Below are 15,991 nucleotides of genomic sequence, written 5' to 3'. Positions count from 1 at the left end.
TTGTGGGATCAAAAAAGTATAACTTAATATTTAGAATATTTTGCAAAGTGTTTCTGTTTGCTTATTAAGTGTTCCTCATTCAGTGAGGGAAAATTGCCCTTAAAGAAGGATTAGTTCCCACCCTGTTAATAACAGACAGCATATTGAGGTTGAATTTTACTGACAAGCCTGCAGGTATGGAAAAGCCATTGAAGCAGAACTTTGGTTGCCTATCGTTTACCTAATGATGTGTCTACAGAAGGTGCCAATCATAAAGTTCATTTCCTCTCGAAACCTTTAAAGTCATTCCCTTTCCTACCGTTTATTTTGGTGCACTTATAGGTATGCAGTAGCCCTCTGGATATGGAGTTTGTGTATGTTTGGGAAGAAAGAATTTGTTCCTCACTGTGAATAAAGTTGCTGACTTTTTGTTTCGGAGTGAGCTGCTATCATCTTCATCTACTTTTAATTTGATAGTGACCTTTAATTTAAAAACTGTGCTGTAAAATGTTTTTTGCATGATAAATGCTTGTGTGTACGTTCAGTAGCTGAAAGGCATTTTTCTTCAGGATGCAAATGTAACGGTTGGGAGCGAGGAGGCGGACACATATGTGGAGATAAGCGACGTTTATTAAGGGCAAATCCAGGGTCATGGTCAGAACGGTCCAGGTTCATATAGCCAACATGTAAAGAATCGCGGGACAGACATGACAATAAAGAACACAGAACCTCAAACAGCAGAAGCATACAACCAAACCATTCAAACAACAAACAATACAAAGACCAGCTGAAACAAAGGGCAAAGCACAGGGCTTAAATAACAGGGTAAACAAGGGACAGGTGGGAAATAGGTGGAGACAATCAGGGGTGCAGTCATGAAACAAGGGGCCGGACTAGGATCAAAACAAAAAGCACATGGACTAGACCAAAACAAATGCACATGGACCGGACTGGGAGGGGTGAATTGTGACAGCAAAGCTATAGGGTGAACTTTCTATGTATTATTACACATTCGTCAATGTGTTAGAATTTTAAGATTCTACTCTATGAAAACCAGTTCAGACTTTGCCATTGGTGAGGAATTCCTAATCAGAGGTTAGGAATTAAAACTACCATACTAATTTCCTCATGACTTGAAAATGTAAGACTTAATGTAATGTAATGTAAGGTTTCGCTTATTTGAGGTCTGCCCCTATAAGGACTACATAAAACATGCACATACATTGAATAACAAGAAAAAGCAATATTTTAAAATTTTGAACAGCTAATGTCAGCAATCACAAGACGGCATAAAACTGCTGGACTGAGAATAGACTGCTCACTGCTGGACTGAGAATAGACCACCAACCAAAAATAATCCAGCCAAACAGCATCCTGTGACCACTGATGAAGGACTAGTGGATGACTAACGTGAACTGTGTCTCTGACTTTACATCTACAAGGTGGAGCAGCAAGATAGGAGTGTCTAATAGAGTGGACAGTGAGTAGACACTTTTTGTTTTTTCTGTACCAAAACAGTTCTAATTCATTGATACATCACCATTTTCATACCTTTCTTTAACAGTTTGAATTAAACAAGCTGTTTTTATATTTACTGTGCCTTGAAAAAGTTCCTACTTAACAACTTCAGTGTGTATGGGCAGGTTTTTGTGACATCACTGAAAGAGTGGATTCAGTATAGGCAGTTTTTACAGCTAATTTTCCATATATGGATTAAATGGACTGTATCTCTTTCTTTTCAAAATAATAAGTACAATTGAGTTCATATTGGTAGGGGCCGTCCAAGTGATCATTTAAAAATATATTTTCTCTTATGCATACTTGTTCCAGTACAAAAAGGTCCCCCTATCTATTTAGTTTTGAAAGTAAAAATTGACTTACTTTTAAATGTATGTAACTTATCAAACATAGAAGTTGTGAAAGTTATTACATTTACATTATGTTATTTTTAGGAATAGTTGCTATTATGGATACCTATGTAGAGTTAACTCCTTAATAGAAAGTATACTTTCATACTTTAACTCAAGTAGAAATGTGAAGAGCTGACATATGGAGCTCTTAGCTAGGCTTGTCTTATAAGCTCTTACTCTATTACTTGGGAATAAGGCATCATAAAAGTGTCATACGTGTCATTTATGCCCTAAAACATCTTATGCCATTTTGTGATTTCTGCCAAAAGCTGTTCACAAACTTTCAAGCGTTGCTTAATAAATATGTCATTCATGCATACGTGTTATTAAATCTCTATGTAATTAGCCTTCAAATAGCGCATTATCAGTGGTCTTTATCATGTGCTGCTTTTCTTTGATTCTTGCTGATGACATCAAACTTTTCCTGAGCATGATATCATCGCACTTGAACTTCAGGAAAGGATCTTGGTAGACATATGTGGTTGCTCAGCTATCGGGTCAATAAATTTTGTAATCCCACTGCAGCTGTACTGTGGGAGTAAATGGTTGTAATGGATTTGAAGGCAGTGCTCCCCATACCAGAGCATGCTGCTCACTACATACTATTTTTAATCTTTTCTCAGTTTTCTAATTAAATATGACAGTGATATCCAAGAGAGCAGTAAGATCTGAAGCCTCTTTAATAAAATTCAATGAGGACTGCCTCAAAGGACCATCTTATAAAGCTGCAGGATCCAGCCACTGCACTGTTTCAGACATGATATCACTTTATTACACTAACATGGTAATGGTCTGATTTGAATGAAAGACCTGAACCTATAAGGTATTCAATACAAAACCAGCATGAAGTAAGAGAGCATCAGTAATGTAAATATCAGAATCATCAAAATCAGGGACTATAAATTGAATGTGATGCACCATTGTATTGTCAGTTAACTCCTATTGTTATGTTTCTCATTGTGAATTGGTATTCAACCTGAAAATGTCTACATTCTTAAACATAAAGGTTCCTATTTGGTTCTTGGGAAATCTTCAATTGGTATAGAACGATTAGATTACACTGAGGTGCTTTAAACTCAAAAAACAAGATTTTTCACACTCATGCATCATTTACAAAAACAATTCTTTAAAGATCCGTCCACTGAATAGTTTTTCAGGGAACCTACAGTATTTATTTTTATATGTGTGTAGTGAATGGAAGAATTTAAGGATGCCTGCATGGATGGATGGATGGATGGCTGGATGGATGAATGGACAGATTATAGACAGGATGGATGGATGACGGATGGACAGACAGATGATAGGTATAGATAGATGGATGAATGCATGGATGAACAGAGAGATGGTAGACAAGTATGGATAGGTAGAAAGATAGATAATAGACAGCTAGTTTAGATGATAGACAATATGGATGGATGGACAACTACATGATAGACACATAACTTTGAGGGATGGATGGATGGATGGATGGATGGATGGATGGATGGATGGATGGATGGATCGATCGATCGATCGATCAATCAATCGACATAAAAGTGACATAAATCTAAATGAATCTATCTATATTAAATATAGAATCTAGCTATTTTAAATAACTCTACACAGTGTTTGTGGACAATACTAGGGGATGAGAACTGGGGGTTATCATTAAAACTTATCTTTTTTTTTTATGCATTGTATTTTTAGCACACACTCTTTTCATTAAATTACATTTTAAAGTCTTAAGTACCATCCTCCAGAGGCACATATGGGAATGTCTCCCTCTCTCCCCTCACTGAGTGTCCTTCACTAAGCAGATGTTTTGAATGAACTTCATTGAAGTTCCAAGAGGTTTTTTTTCTTTCTTTACTTCTAACTGAAAAAGAACTGAATTGCTGTGATTTAGATCCCAGATCTTTTGCCCCCATTTGATGAGACTGTTTCATCTCATTTGTATGGGTCACGTAATATGAACTGCAGAGTCAGAACTTGAATAGAAATAGAGAGAGAGAGAGAGAGAGAGAGAGAAAGAGAGAAAGAGAGAGAGAGAGCCTGCGGTGGTGGATCTGGATATGGAAATTTTTGGCCATTAAGTCATCCACAAGTTTTTCCAAGGTGACCATTGTAAGTGTTAAACATTGGGGATGTGAATACTGCAGGACAGGCCAAAACTAAGATTAGCTGGAGGGAGAAGACAGAAAGCAGAGAGAGGGAGCAAGAGAGAAAAAGGTAGGTAGGGGAGAGAGAGATGAAAAACAGTGGCTGAGCCCAAGAGACAGAGAGGAAAAACAAGCGGGATCGTCATATGAAGGAGAAGGAAGAAGTGAAGGGAGTAGCGAGAGAAATTGTGTGAGTCAGTGAAAGTACATCTGACCTGGGTCTTGTGTTTGGTTTAGCAGGGTTTCTTCTGATTGGCTGGAGGCTCTTGGGTCTAGAAGTACCCCTCTGACTCTTCTGAAAGAGAAGCGAGAGAGAGAGAGAGGCAGAGCGAGAGAGGTACAGAGAGAAAGACAGAGAGAGGGAGAGAGAAAGAGTGCTGGAACAGCACACACAGCCACTGAGAGTGGAGCTCCACGCGCTGATCTCACAAACACTCCAACACGCGTGCTGGTCATTCCGCGTCCCTCCAGGCATGGACCAACCCACTGCTGCTGCCGCGCTGCTGGCTGCTCTTGTGCTTCTGGTACAGTTCTGTTAACTTTCCTCCTCTTTCTCCTGTCTCTTTTGACCAAGTAAGATAGCATTAGAACACATCTGGGATGTTTGCTATCAATCATTTACTTTTGTTAGTGGTCCATTTTTATTGTTGTCTTGTATTTGTTGCAGCCTTAATGGAATTTTCTGAGTATTTCCTTTTTTTGACATGAGGACATACCAAGGCATTATTAAGAGATTGCATTAGACAAATGGAATGCACTCTGGAAGGTCACTGGCTCTATGATGGTCAGTTTGTAAAAGCTCAAATGATGGATAAATCTTTCCCTGAATGGTTGATATGATCTATCATAAGAAGAAGGATTCTGCTTAATGACATTTTGATGCTCTTCTACTCGTATTTGAAGTGAAATCTTGAAAATTGGATTTAAGGGTTTTAGAGACTTTTGTGAAGGACTAATTCAAAATAATAAACCGCTGCACTATGAGATGTGGACAGTATGTGGCACTTGGAGGGAGACAAGGGCTTAAACAGATGTGAGGTGATCATATGACTTTCCAATTAAATAAATCCCATACCATGTATATTGATGTAACCCAGGGACTGTGAAAGTAAGCTTTGTGCTGAAGTCTTCAGCCTGTCAAAGGGCACTCTTTGCACGAGTAAATCTACTAAATCAAATTCACAGCTCTGTTGAGAGAAGGTCCTGTCCAGACAAGTCTCAAGTAATCACCCATGGTTCGGAAACGTGTGGGATTTCACCCTTGCCCTACTGAACCCAAATGATCTATTATTCGGCCATAGGAGATTTGAGGTTAGAAATGGAAATGATTGTGCATGCCTCAATAAGAAGCTCACGTGAAGAGGAAAAGGGAAAGTAAAGGGGGTGGGAATGGTTCCTAACAAGAATAATTTGCTGTTTAGAAATCAGCCAATGCTCCAGTGAGAACAGAGATACTGACTGATGAGGATGCAAGGTGTTACATATCAGAGCAGTAGAAATTATCCAAAGAGATATGTGTGACCACCTGACTGGTTCCTCTCCCTGCTTTGAAGACTCAGAGACAAAGAACAATAAGAATGAGAACAACAGAACAGAGAGACCGAGAAGAATAAGAATAAGCAGTTGTGAGGGTGATCATTTCCATGAGGCCTAGAATAAGCCTGCAATTGCCTTTGTTTGTGAAGTGAGCAGCCTTTCAGTAATTGAGCGCAAATCCAATGATTGCTTTCAAAGGAAACTGGGCAGCCGTTGGCCAGGGCCGGGGGTTTATTTATTCGGATGAGGCCCAGCTAAAGTCACTTGATGCGAACCCTTTTGCTAATATGATTTTCTCTATGCTCCATCAGCTGTGTTTAGATCTCGCCATTTCCCCTCGGCTGTATGTTAAGATTGTGAGTGTCTGATTTGTTTATTGCTGTCCCTCCTTAATAATCTAGAACCTCAGATGACTAATGGCCGTTTTGCTACCGTGCCCAAAGAAAATAAGCTAATGGTATCATTACCTTGTATCTCCTTTCTTCACTAGGGTCATTCTTTATCCTTAAGGTAAACAGGATGCCATGCTTCTGGTTCAAAGCCATTTCTTTGATCTATTTTTCTTTCAAAGACAGCATGAGGTTTTGCATAGTGGTTCTTGCCTTGATATAGAAATGGTTTGCTAATTTTGCTGCCTAGTTAGAGAAAACATTTACCAGTTCAGTGAGCAGGATGCATTTCAGAACAGGTGTTCTTCACGGGAACTCTCTGTAGTCTGCCAAACTCATGAATGCCCTCTGCGAGTCTCAGGTACTGGAATGGACCCCACCACTTACACTGCCTGCATGGGACTCAGATGAGGGTGGCAAAGACAGCTGCCTAAAATGCATTCCCTTTGGTCTTTTGTGTGCTTGAATGACCCCCCACTCGTGATGTTGGCTCATGCTGAAATATCCATTATTCTTGTAAGGACTTGCAAGTAACAATGGCTTCACTGGGGACATTTACACACTCCAGAGCACCTATATGAGCGTTACAGGCTCAAATCAGTCACAGTTTGATGGCATTTCTTTGTCTTCAATGAATCACAATGTAGCTTGCTCGTCAACTGTTACCACAGAGATCTACACTCTCAAAAGGCCCTTCAATTTTTATACATTTTGTCAGTTTTTGTACAAAAAACACAATTTTCCACTATTTTCTAATTTTTTAAACTGTGCTAAGATTGATACATTATTACTATTTGAAAAGCTTGTATCATCAACTTTGCCTTTTTGTCTACATAATTTGAAAATGCCACCTATTGTTTATAGAGTGTCAAAACTGCAAAACTGATGAATGACTTAGAATAAAACCTTATTACATAACCTACTTGGAAAGCCAAATGCTTTTCCTACAAAGTCTCTTTTTTGGAGATACAAGGTTTAGTTCTGATGATGAACAATGTAATTTGCCCCTGTTCTGATTGGCTGCCCTGTGTTTTGTATTTCTTTCAAAAAGTCCAGGCTGAAACGCCCCTTATAAATTCAAGGTCAATGGGCAGGGTAGGCAGCTGTAGGCAGAACTGGTGGTCTTATGCAAATGTGCTGGTTCTCATGACATAACAAAAACACGGAATTCAAAATAAGCAGCACACGTTTTTGGGATTTGGAACGTTTGCTATGTTTAAATACTACATTAAACAGTTTGTTTAAAAAAAGTGAGGAAATTCTTTTTTATTTATTTATTTTTAATTTTTTTTAAATAAAGGTACCATGCAGGGGTCTTTGACGTGATCCCACAGAGCTACGTTCCTGAAGAACCTTTCAGTTGCCATTTATGTAAATGAGATGCTAGTGTGAATAGCCTCTCTAAAATCTAAAGAACCTCCACATAATGTAAAGATTATTGTAGCATTTATAGTCTTAGAGCTGTATTTCCTAAGCCCAGAATCATTTAAGAAGGTTGATTTTTTTTTATCAGTCTTAGATCTAGTAAAGCAGCCAGGTATACTCATTGTACATACTGTTAAATGCTTCTTTTGTTGTTTATTTATATATTTTTTAATAAATAAGAATACATTACACCTGTTAGCCTGATGTCTCCACTCTTATTTTTCTGTCCAGCTGGACACCTGACCAAAAAATGAGGCGAGATATTGTATGAGTGATAAGTCCCATGTGAAAACAGCATTAGATTTTGATCTGTAGTCTTTGGCTTTGTCCCAGATTTGAGGCTGCCACTCCATTGGTTGTCACGACATGCCTGAGATGCATACTGTCCTTGCAAGTGTTGAATTCAAGTTCTCATAATATTGATCTTGGAACCAGATTCCTATTTCATATCTCCTCACAGCAAAATGCTCTGCTGCACAATTATAGCAGGGGGAAAATAGGCTGGAGCTTGTTAAGAAAGGCGTAACATTTCACAGTGAAAGAGGATGACTCTGACATCTGACAGAAATATGCTGGAGGAAACATGAACATTTCGACCATTTCCTAGCAGACCTTATATTCTTCCATTCACTCTTAAACAGACATTCGACTGTTTTCATTGGCTTGGAATCTCTGCCCCCACCATGTTAACGCTTTTTTTGCCTGATTATGCCTTGTGGTGTTGGTGTAAGTTTAGTTTTCTTCAGATGGCAGTTATCACCTTGGTTTAGAATAATCATGGTAAAAAATCTGATTCGCAATCAGTTCTCAAGGACAAGTAACACCAGTGTGCCTAGATAAGCTCTCCTTGAACATTCCTTACTGCAGTCCTACTTACTCAATCCAAACGTGCTCTTCTGATAAAGTTTAATGAAATGTCATGAAATGGTATGAAGGCTGCTCCAAGCAACAGTGAGCCAAAAGGAAGAATGAAGGGCTTGGTTTCAGAAGATTGGCTTGCTGAGCGCCTGTAATCAGGTAAGATTAAGTCTGCCAATTTAGGGCAGCAGAATTGTGAAGCAAGTTGAAGCGCTTGACCTCTGATTGATGCCTCAGATACCCATGCCCCTTTCAGTGCCAGGCTTGATCTGGCAGAGTTAGACAGTACAGTGAAGGAAGCTATTGTGGATCACCTTGGCCCACCTGGTATTTCAGCTGTCCTCACCTTGAATTTCTATAGCCAATGAAGGAGTGAGCTGAAAGTGCTGACAGGGTGAACGTAGGGGGTTGTTGAGCCTAAATACAGGAGGGGTGTGTGGTTTTGTGGCCCCAGGCAGCGCTCAAAGCACAAAATCAAAAAAAAAAAAGACCTATCTAAGATGCATGGATGGATGGATAATGTCGACTGAATGAAGAACGAAGGGTTTCTGATGTGATGGGTAAATCCTTATTGATTTCCTGAGTGTCCGCTGGTCAGTTTTACATAAAATGTAGACGGACACACAAACCCACCAATTACAAATGCTGAGAGGCAGATGACGTGTATATCAGCCCCACTTATCCTCGTTACTCTGGATGTGAGTCACGTACAATCTCACAATAAGACAGAATGGAAAGGCGACTCTGCAGATTCATGAAATGTTTGAATCAGATTTCTGCACTGTGTTATCGCAAAGAAATAGAAGCGATAGAGCGATATCTACGCTTTCACTCCTGTACAGAAGTTGTTTGCACCACTTTTCAGTGGTGCACTTTTCACTTTTCAAGCCAATAAGTTGAATTTTGGTTGCCATTTAATGTCTACATTTGTAGTTTGGTTTCAGTTAGCTGCTTCCTGTGTTATCATAATGTATAGTACATCTGTGCTGTTTCACTGTGAGTGAAACCTATGTCAACTACTGTGTGTGTGTGTGTGTGTGTGTGTATATATATATATATATATATATATATATATATATATATATATATATATATATATATATATATATACAGTAATACACATATCACACATATGATAGTGAGTTTATATGATATTATGTAGTTCTGAATATTTGTTACTAGGCGTAGCTGCAGTTGTTTCAGTTTCAAGATGCAGGTACAAATGAATTTAGCAACTTCAGAAAACTGCAGCAAAAGTTCTAGTATTATAGTATGTTGAGTCACTGTATGGTGAAACTCACTGTGCTGGTAACTGTTCATGTGTGTATTTGTATTTGTATGCTCTATTACTGTGGGAAAAATGTAAAAAGCACAAAGAATGTAAGAATATGTGTGGAAGACAACAAATAAATCGATGCACACACATTCTTTGATAACTGAAGTAATGCGCACTTACTGTGTACACAATCATTAATGTGCATAGAGAATCATTAATGTATATACTTTCTCTCTCATCTCTCTCTCCCTCTCCATCACACACACAAACATGCTCCCACCCCTGCTGGCTCGATCCATAGAGCTCTCGCACCGCACGCTCAGAGGAGGACAGGGAGACACTGTGGGATGCCTGGGGCGTGTGGAGTGAGTGTTCACGCACCTGTGGAGGAGGAGCTTCATATTCCCTCAGGCGCTGTCTTAGCTCCAAGTAAGTCAATTCCCATGTTCACACTCATCTCATATGCTCTTTCACACTCTCCCTATCAACTTTTCACCACTTCTGTCTCATCTTGGCAGAGCAACCATGTCTGCTGATATATTGCGTTTGACTTTTGTTTTTAATTTTGTGAGGCCACATGAGATAATTCCAAGGGATTAGCACTGAAAGCAAAGACAGAAACTATATCAATAAGAAAGAGATATTAACTATATTTTATGAAATTAATAGTTCTGGTTGTAAAATATAAGTGGCCGAGCAGTGTTTGAGTTCACTATGAAAGACTTTATAAGTTAAAAACAATTTTCTTGTCTCTCAGCCAATCCCCTCTAAACACAGTCATGTGTTCTAAACTAAGTCATGAGGGAAAGTGTTGATGAGGAAAGTATGATACCTGACACACATTTTGATTTCATTCCTGAAGCTGAGAAATTTTGGAATAAAATACATTATATTTCCAAAAGTGTTCACGCACCCAATCACTTCCATGGCCACAGGTGTATAAAACCAAGCACCTAGGCATGCAGACTGCTTCTACAAACATTTGTGAAAGAATGGGTCGCTCTCAGAAGCTCAGTGAATTCTGTGAAACTACTGTGATAGGATGCCACCTTTGCAACGAAGTCCAGTCGTGAAATTTCCTCGCTAGTAAATATTCCAGTCAACTGTCAGTGGTATTATAACAAAGTGGAAGCAATTGGGAACGACAGCAACTCAGCTTCAGAGCAAAAGCAAGTGGTAGGCCACGTAACATAACAGAGCATGGTCAGCGGACGCTGAGGCCCATAGTACGTAGAGGTCAACTTTCTGCAGAGTCAATCACTACAGACCTACAAACTTCATGTGGCTACTCTGTGAACACTACCATGTAGCCTGAGCTAGCCCATGCTAAAGCAACTAAAGAAGGTGGAACCTGCCAGAATTTTTTCCATCAGGCAGACGTGCTGTTAATGAAATTATCTTTGATTATGTTGTTTAACAGCCATATACTGTTAATGATAAACTCTGCTTTGTTGCAATTACTGTGGTTCTTATGGCTCATTGCTTTATTAACAAATATGCTAACAACTGACAGAGGATAAGATTTTACTTGGACATACAGATGCTGTCCCCACCTGTTGAAACTTGCTCTTGAATTATTGGAAAATTAAGTGTGCAGTCATCCAACTGAAAGTAACGTTGCATGCTCAGTCCATAAGAAAGGAATGCTTTCGACTGTGCAAAGATAGCCGCTTGGGAAATTAATTCACACTGAACTGCACCGTGTCCCTGAAGTCTTTAAAAAAATTACACTATAATGAAAACATCCATTGACAATTTGTAGAATGTGCTTATAGGAGTCAGGTGTAATCCTTCAGTTCTAAAAGTGTTCAACTGGTTCCCATTAAGATCCTCCATGATGGAAGTGCGTCCCCTCTCACCGCATGGTTTAACATCCGCAAAATGTATGTGGACGCTCCTGTAATGGCGCAAGTAAATCTCTGCATGAACACTTCTCCCTAGGGCTGTAATAGAAGTGCTCAAAATACATTTTATGTGACTGTTAAAGACTCCTTGTGGGTCAAGAAAGCCCCTCGGTTGCTTGCGTTTCCCAGGCAAAGGGGCTCCAGCCGACGTCTGTATTTCAGTAGATGACATGGCTGGTAAAACGAGCAGACTTGATTATCGACAGCACATAAAGCACATCCAACAAATCACAACCCACTCCGTACTGCGCTGATTCAAGAAATTCATTTAACAGAAGGAGGGGGTTGTGCACACAATCAGGAAGCCAATTATAGAGATCACTGGGCTGCTTTCTAAACATTGTCCCATTTATTGGCTGGGGAATATCTGTACAATGTGCTCGTGGAATCCATGCTTTGTGGTTGGCAGCTTAAAAAGTACCCACCCGGCTTTGCATTAAGAGGTCAAGTCTGTGTCACCTTGTTGCCTTCAGCCTTGTGTAATCCTGCCACCATGACAAGATCACTTGAGTACGGTGAACTACAAAGAATTGGCCAGTGTCTTACCCCCATCCACACTGAGGTTAAATGGGGGGCAAAATAGGTTCTTTGGGTGGATAAAAAAAGAATCACTATTTTAGTTTCCTTTAAAAAATTTTCAGAGAATGTTTTTTGTAGTACCAGTTTAAAGAAGCTACAGATGTTAATGTTATATTGTTTTATATTATATACTGTTACATTTTGTTAAGGCAGTATTTCAGTACATACAATGTGCACCTAATGCACAAATGAGACTTTGGGGTATCCTGGGGGGTGCTATGTTTGAAAAGAAAAATGAGCGTATAGTTTATTCAGTATCATAATCAATTATATTCGTTATAACATTCCAAAAGCAATGCTGTTGAATTGACACCTTCAGATTAATGCTTTTCACACCTTAACTACAGACCATTGGTTTGGGCCAGTCAGGAAGTATTTTGTTCCAGAAATATTGATATAGTGAGTCATGCCACAACCAAGGGGAAAAAAATATTTTGAATCATGTAATAACTGCCAGCACATCACAGCAAATATGGGCCAATTAACCAAAGACCTACCTTTTGTAGCACATTAGATGTCTCGAGTGTATGGTTACAGTTTTTACAGTCTTTTAGTTTTTTTCTGTACCCCAGTCAACTACTACACCAGCTAGGTGTGTAGCCTCCAGGATACACACTTCTTTACAAAGTTCCCAAAAATCCCCAGAATCTGCAGAAACAGTTGAGAGTAGTTAAATGTTGGCAGTGGAGAAAATGACAAAAATGATGTAGCCTTGTAAACATTACCAGGGTAATGCGCAAGCTGTTGGGTGCATTCAGCTGGATGTTTAGTTGGGCATTGTGTTTTCTGTCAGGAATGGGATTTTAGAGTTGGCCCAGTTTGACCAGTAAGAACACTTCCCAGGGAGCAAAGTGTAAATTATAAAAATGTCTGCTTGATATTAAATGTACTAAACATCCAGCAAAGCTTGAATAAAAAAAGATAAAACATTGCTTTAAAGTTGCTTATTAGTTCCATCTGAAAAATGTCGTGGTCCTAATATTCTGATGAGCACGTGTGATTAACAGCCTTCAGTCCACAGCTCCAAGTCTACTGTGCACTGAAGCATAACTGAAAACTATATTTGTATGATGACATCTTAAAGAACGTGAGATTCTTATTGACTTTACTGTTGATTGTGCATTCTCTGAATGCTGCTTTTGCCGCTTGATTAAACAAATGGATAAATTGCACGTTCTTAGCTTTTGTTTGTCGTCAGCTTTCTCATAGTACATTTCTCCAACTTGAGCAGAGAGAAAGAGACTGTTGGGGAACACAGATTTGTTAATGATGTGCTGGCGGGTGCAACCCACGTCAGCCTCGTATATGGTGAGGACACTGCTTAGGTACACACTACCCAAGATAAGGATGGCCCAGTTTAGATCAGCCATTGGTCATTGGAAAGTTGTTTACAGGATATACTTTGCACTTGTGTATTGTTCAACCACAAGAGAAAGATTAACCTACAGAAGAAAGAAAACACATACTTAGGTTCCCTGGGGATTTAAATAATGGCCTTAAAATTTGCAATATTGTCGGTGGCATCTCTTCTGTTCAGAAATCGGGAGGGGCCTGGCTTCCAAGTGAGGTGGTCATGAGTAATGTACCTCAAAGTGTGCATTTCTGATTTTGCTGTATGACCTGTATAAGGATGATTATAGTGTTGCAATCTGGAGGAATCGGACTGCACTTTGCCCCGTGCTGTTATTCTTTATATCCTGCTTTACAAACTGAAAATGGTTCTGCTTGGTCCAAATTGCCCACACACGCCCCCACCCCTCACTCCAAAATGAGCTTTTCTGCCTTGCGGTTTGATTATACAGAGCACATTTCATTAAAGCATCAGTGTGTGAGTGAGAGCCGCTCGGTTGAGTAAAAACCTCAAGTTGAAATGGCAGTAAAATTGACCCCTGTGATTTTGTGTTAAGAGTTGTTTGAGGTTCGGGCCTTTACGAGGAGCTGCGGTCGGGTTTCTGAGTGCAGGGGGGTGTTTGTGTGAACTGACAGGCCTTGGGGGGGGTTGGGAGTTTGGAATGTGGGTAAAGCGGGCAGTCATCGCATGGGAATGGGGATCAGTTAGCCTGGCCTTGGTTGCAGATCAAAGCTCTATTAAGAGAACCACACAAGGCCCTTGTGTGCTACTGAGGGAGCACTGTAAATATTCCTGTAACACCTCAACCCCGAAGCTGAATAACATACATACACACAGATATACACACACATTCTGAAGGGCCTGCAGCGCCAGTGAATTATACAGACATGCACACGTGTGTCAGAATCTGTCAAATGTACTGGTACATATTATCAGAATCAACATTCTGACACCCTCACACCACACACACAGTCACTAGTGCTAAATGGTACTGAGAAAAAATCAGTATTATAGTGTTTTCTAAATATATCACAGTAGTACTGTATTTGTGGATTTTTAATGATAATAAAGTTAGTGAATCCATGCTTCATCAATGCTAAAGGAACATCTTACAAACCTGACATATAGTGCTGTGCAAAAGCCTGAGAGCACCCTTCATTTATTTAATTTCCAATCAAAACAGTCATTAAGTACAAGTTATTCATTCTTCAGCATCAGTAACTGCAGAAAAAAATCAAAGAAGCCTTGTTTTGCCCTTGTCTTACAACAAAGGGAATCCTAAATGCTAACCAGACACTAAACACATTGACATAAACTGCAGTTTTTATTATCTATCATAGATTGCTAAAACTAGAGATCTGCATTGTTGTGTGGCAGCAGTATACTGGTATAAATGAAATAGCACCCAGTACCAACAGTCTCATGCACACATACACAAGGGCATAACATACACTGAAGTTATTATGCACTGTGCACACTCTTCTATACAACCTGCCCTCCCTCCTTCTCTCCTGCTAACTGGCCTGGCTTATTTTGTAGGCATCTAATTATATACACACTCTTATATGAGCACAGAAACAAACATTGACTAGAAAGTAATGCAAATCCCCCTGAGAATAGCGTTATTATCAGTAAACAAAAAGCTCAAAAAACAGTTCCCTTCACTCTCTATTGTCTTTTCTTCAAAGCAGCAAAGAATTTTGCTGTTGCCTTCATAGTAAATTTCTCAGACCATTTATTTACAGTTAGACATTTTTATGCCTTTGTGGTATCATGCATTAGGCTTATTGTCAGCCAATATGATTATCTTGCAAGAAAAACTGAAAGGTCTTCTTTCTTCTGTTTCAGAGGGTTTGTAAAAATCCAAAAGTGACTTTGTTTAAAAACCAATTGGACATACGAGATGGCCAAACAATGGAGAAATGAGAGATTAAGAAAATGACTCAGCCTGACAGACCAGTAGTGTGCAGCACAGAAAAAAGTAGGCCTACATTGTGGTTGCTTGTTGGAAGTGTATATTTTGGTTTTGCCTCAAGTCCTTGCCAAACTTACAAAGCCCACTCTTGGACAAAGTGTTTATACCAAGTTCAGATCTTCCAATAAAAACATATTTCTTGTATTTACAATCAGTAAACCAAGAAATTGAATTAGAAGTTGAATGCAACACTTACAGTAAGTGCTGAAACCCTAATCAGCGGTAATTGTAAAGTAACATACTAATATTTTAGGGAATGGTATCCAAGATTGTGGTTGAGTGGTCATGCAATTCAAGGTCATATGATGCCAATTAGTCATTGGCCAGCTCAATGAAGCATGCTAACAACACATGCTATGTCAGACCACCCTGTGTGTGTTCTTTATACAGACCCAAAAACAATCCCACACTTGAGATTTCAGAGTGGAAGTGTTCCACCAAACCCGCTCAACATGTACTCACCATGCGATGTGTTCGTTTCGTAACATGAATGAATAGTAATGATAGATTTACTAGGCTCTGCATATGGTAACACTATATATGTTGCACCTTCCAATAATTAATAATGCAGTGTTAGTGTGTGAACAGATGTTGTTTTATATACAGAGAAGTGTTTTCTATGTTAAGTATATGTTATAAAGCGGGAGCATGTGTGTAGGTGTGTATGTATG

General features: G+C 39.3%; 1 protein-coding gene across 2 annotated transcripts in view; it reads left to right on the top strand.

Moving 5' to 3' along the window:
* Window positions 1-15,991, top strand: part of LOC108436215 (ADAMTS-like protein 1) — a 164,235-nt gene that overhangs the window by 112,526 nt on the left and 35,718 nt on the right. For both annotated transcript variants that reach the window (XM_017712567.2, XM_037545809.1), the window contains exon 3: window positions 9,813-9,940. In XM_017712567.2, the coding sequence (XP_017568056.2) occupies window positions 9,813-9,940 (128 nt within the window). The remainder of the gene's footprint in view (window positions 1-9,812; window positions 9,941-15,991) is intronic.

The sequence above is a fragment of the Pygocentrus nattereri genome, chromosome 2, assembly GCF_015220715.1.
Source record: "Pygocentrus nattereri isolate fPygNat1 chromosome 2, fPygNat1.pri, whole genome shotgun sequence".
Classification (NCBI taxonomy): Eukaryota; Metazoa; Chordata; class Actinopteri; order Characiformes; family Serrasalmidae; genus Pygocentrus; species Pygocentrus nattereri.
The sequence above is the reverse complement of the archived record's forward strand: the minus strand, read 5'-3'. Positions and strand labels throughout refer to the sequence as shown.